This window comes from Bison bison, unplaced genomic scaffold (assembly GCF_000754665.1).
Source record: "Bison bison bison isolate TAMUID 2011002044 unplaced genomic scaffold, Bison_UMD1.0 scf7180017864199, whole genome shotgun sequence".
In the NCBI taxonomy this organism is placed as follows: domain Eukaryota; kingdom Metazoa; phylum Chordata; class Mammalia; order Artiodactyla; family Bovidae; genus Bison; species Bison bison.
The window spans coordinates 2,748-6,035 of record NW_011494771.1 but is presented as its reverse complement, the minus strand read 5'-3'; the positions used below and the strand labels follow the sequence as shown (position 1 = coordinate 6,035).

At 33.9% G+C, this 3,288-nt stretch overlaps 1 protein-coding gene across 5 annotated transcripts in view; it reads left to right on the top strand.

Annotated features, from left to right (window-relative positions):
• Window positions 1–3,288, top strand: part of EFR3A (EFR3 homolog A (S. cerevisiae)) — a 74,677-nt gene that overhangs the window by 68,829 nt on the left and 2,560 nt on the right. For all 5 annotated transcript variants that reach the window (XM_010844312.1, XM_010844313.1, XM_010844317.1 and 2 more), the window contains one exon: window positions 806–897. In XM_010844312.1, coding sequence (XP_010842614.1) covers window positions 806–897 — 92 coding nt within the window. The remainder of the gene's footprint in view (window positions 1–805; window positions 898–3,288) is intronic.

The window sequence follows — 3,288 nt, the reverse complement described above, 5'->3', positions numbered from 1 at the left end:
GTCAGCTTACAGTGCAGGCAGCTGTAAGCTGACTGCTTACAGGGAGCTTCCATTAAGCTCCCTGTGCCTTACATGTACTATAAGTTTGTGTATGCTTCGATGTGCAAAATTCTTGGGAAGCTCAGCATTAGTCAGTAGGCTGGATTTGTTTTAAAATTACCAGTTAGTCTGAAAAAAGATTCATTTTAGAAGCAGCTCTACCGGCAGTAAAAGAGGGAGTGCTCTATTGGACCACTTCAGAAGCCATCCTCAAATCTACATAAGAAAAGATAAAAAATTCTGAAGGATGGCTCTCTTGAAAAACAAATATGACAGTGTGGAGATAAAGAAGGTTTTCGTAAAGACGTTAAAATTGAGTTTAGAACTTTTTTTTTTTATTAATGTTTTATTGAAGGATAATTGCTTTACAGAATTTTGTTGTTTTCTGTCAAACCTCAACATGATAAAACATGTTGAATAGAATTGATTAATACAAAATTGGAAATTTGGACTGGAAACGGAACTGGGGGTATGGAGGGCCAGCTTTGAAGTTCTGTACTGATCTTTGGCTCCTCAGGTGTCAGCGCCCCTACCTCCATGTCATTCAGGGGTCAACTGTATGAAACCGAGTCCACCTATCAATTTTATTTTTTAAATCTGTTAAAGTCTGAGAGCACACTGCTTTGTATATTTAGTAAAAGCAAAAAAAGACAAACTGTCTTAATTTCCTGAAATTTTTTGAAATCTGAAATAACTGGAATTTATACGTGATATACCATTTCTAACTAGCAAATAATGGGGGAATTTTTTTTTTTTTTAACTATAGATGAAGATCGACTTTCTAGAAGGAAGAGTATTGTGGACACCGTATCCATTCAGGTGGATATTTTACCCAACAGCATTCCTTCTGATGATGTGGTAAGTTGCTGAAAGTTTATGACCAAGTACTACTGTCTTGAGATAGACATCAGTCAGTTTGAAAGAGCTTTTTGCCCCTCTGCACTTTTAGAAGCAAATACAACTCTAAATTATTCCTAAATAAAATTGTTAGTAGATGTTAATTTGATTTAGCCTTGAACTTGTAATTTACAATTTATTTTACTGAATTCATTTCAGATACTTACAAAGATACATAAATTTAATATTAAGTGTTATGGTATCACTGCTTTTCACATTGTAGTAAAAGAAACCATGGAACTAAGCTTTTTTAATAAGTAAGAACGTATATAAGGCCTGTTATTAAATAAATAGGCCCTCTAATCCTATTTATTTTAAAAGATTTATGAAACATAAGTTGTGAGAATAAATGGGATTATACACTCTCAAGTGAAGCCAAATACCCACTACTTTTAGAAAGTTTCAAAATTTCACCTATGAGAGAATTTTTTAAATCATTTTGGAAAGTAAATATAACATTTAATATAGGCTAAGCTTTATCAGTGACCTGTGTACTCTTGAAGGACTTATTTGAAATATCATAGATTTAATGTTCTCCTCCTGTTTCAATAGAGCACAAGAGTGTACCCTCCTGAGTTATAGGAAGAAAAAGCAGCCAGTATTCTCTAGAACTTATCCACACAAATCAGCAGAGAATTTTTTGATAGTCAAGTAAAAGTGCCGATGTGCCAGCATGTCAAGTCAGCCTCCTCCTTGTGGTTTATCCATTGTTTGCTTCCTAGGTATTTCATTATTTCTCTTGGTACAGTATAAATGATTAAAAGAATATCCATATAAGAAAAGGGGAAGGAAATTGTCTGAATTTATGCTTTCTCAGCCTCCTCTCTCCCTCCTGCTTCCAAACCCTGTCAGTTAATTTGTGTGCAGGATTTTAAAGTATTTGGTGGCCAGGGTACAGCCAATTAATTTATATCTTTCAAGGTTTTTAACTCCCTCTTACGTAGAATAACCAGTTTCATAAAGAAATTACCTTCAGAGCATTGGAGTAGTTTGAATAAGCTGTTAGTGTTCATTTTGGAACTTGGGGCCTTGAGGTTGGTTTAAAGTTTTCTTACCAATTTAAGACTCAAGAAAAATCATCTTCCCTAAATTTCACCTCTTCAAAGCCATTTTATTTTTATACTCATTATTAGCAAGGAGGATGCCTTGCTAACTCTATCTTTAATGATTATGAACTTGCTGATAATACCTTTGGAGGGAAGAAATTCATCCAAACCCTTAGTTTATATGTGTCAAGAGTGCAGTCTGTTTTACTGACTGGAATTTTTCCCTTTGCCTTTTGTTGACCATTTTTATTTCTCCTAAAAATACATATATAGCACTTCAAACTGTTGCAGAGGGTCAGTTTATTTTAATAAAATGAACTGAAATGACATTTGCATGAAGACTTAGTATAGGAGGAAGATTGTTGAGCATGAATTTTACATTAAAAGTTCACTAATACATTTGTTAAATTATTAAAGATCACTTTTGTTTTATCTTTGCTATAACTGTAAATCCTAAGTCAAATACACCTCACTCTGAGTATTCGAAAAATTAAGTACAGTTTTTAGTTGAGTGCATTGGAGTTTCAAACTCATTTACCATTGTGGTACCTAATTTTGTGTATTAGGAATGGTTGTTCAGATACCAGAAGACAGAATGATGGTACCTTCTAGGCTAAAACCAGGTAATTTCATTGTGTGGACAGGAGAGATTTTCATCAGTTAGGTATTCACCAGTTAATGATGTAACAAAATATCAAACTGAGAATATGTATATTTGTTAACAGTGAATCAAATTAAAAACTGCTCATTTGAAAAATCATTATTTCATCAAAATTATGTGAAATTATATATACAGAATCCCATATAGTCCTCAGATATATGGCACCCCACTCCAGTACTCCTGCCTGGAAAATCCCATGGACGGAGGAACCTGGTAGGCTGCAGTCCATGGGATTGCTGAGGGTCGGACACGACTGAGCGACTTCACTTTCACTTTAGAGCTTGTAACTTTTTTTTTAATGTTGGTTAGATGGAGATCATAGCAAAACTTTGGTTTTCCCCTAGATACAGCTCAGCTTTTTACTAATCTATTAAAATACCTGGTCCATTTGTAGTATGTCACTTCTAACATTTGCAATTCAAGTTTTAGCCCACTGTGAATCCTTAGTGAACTTCTCCTAAAAATTGCCCTGTATGTGTATAAAGATACCTAAATTAAAGTATTCAGGAAGATAAATGACTAAAATAGAATAGAGATATATCTGCTTCCTGAAATTAAACAATCAGCTTGACTAATAGAATAAAGCACCACAGGCATGACTCTCTGATCTCTGGTGCTTAAATAAATAAATTTTTTTTTTTTTTT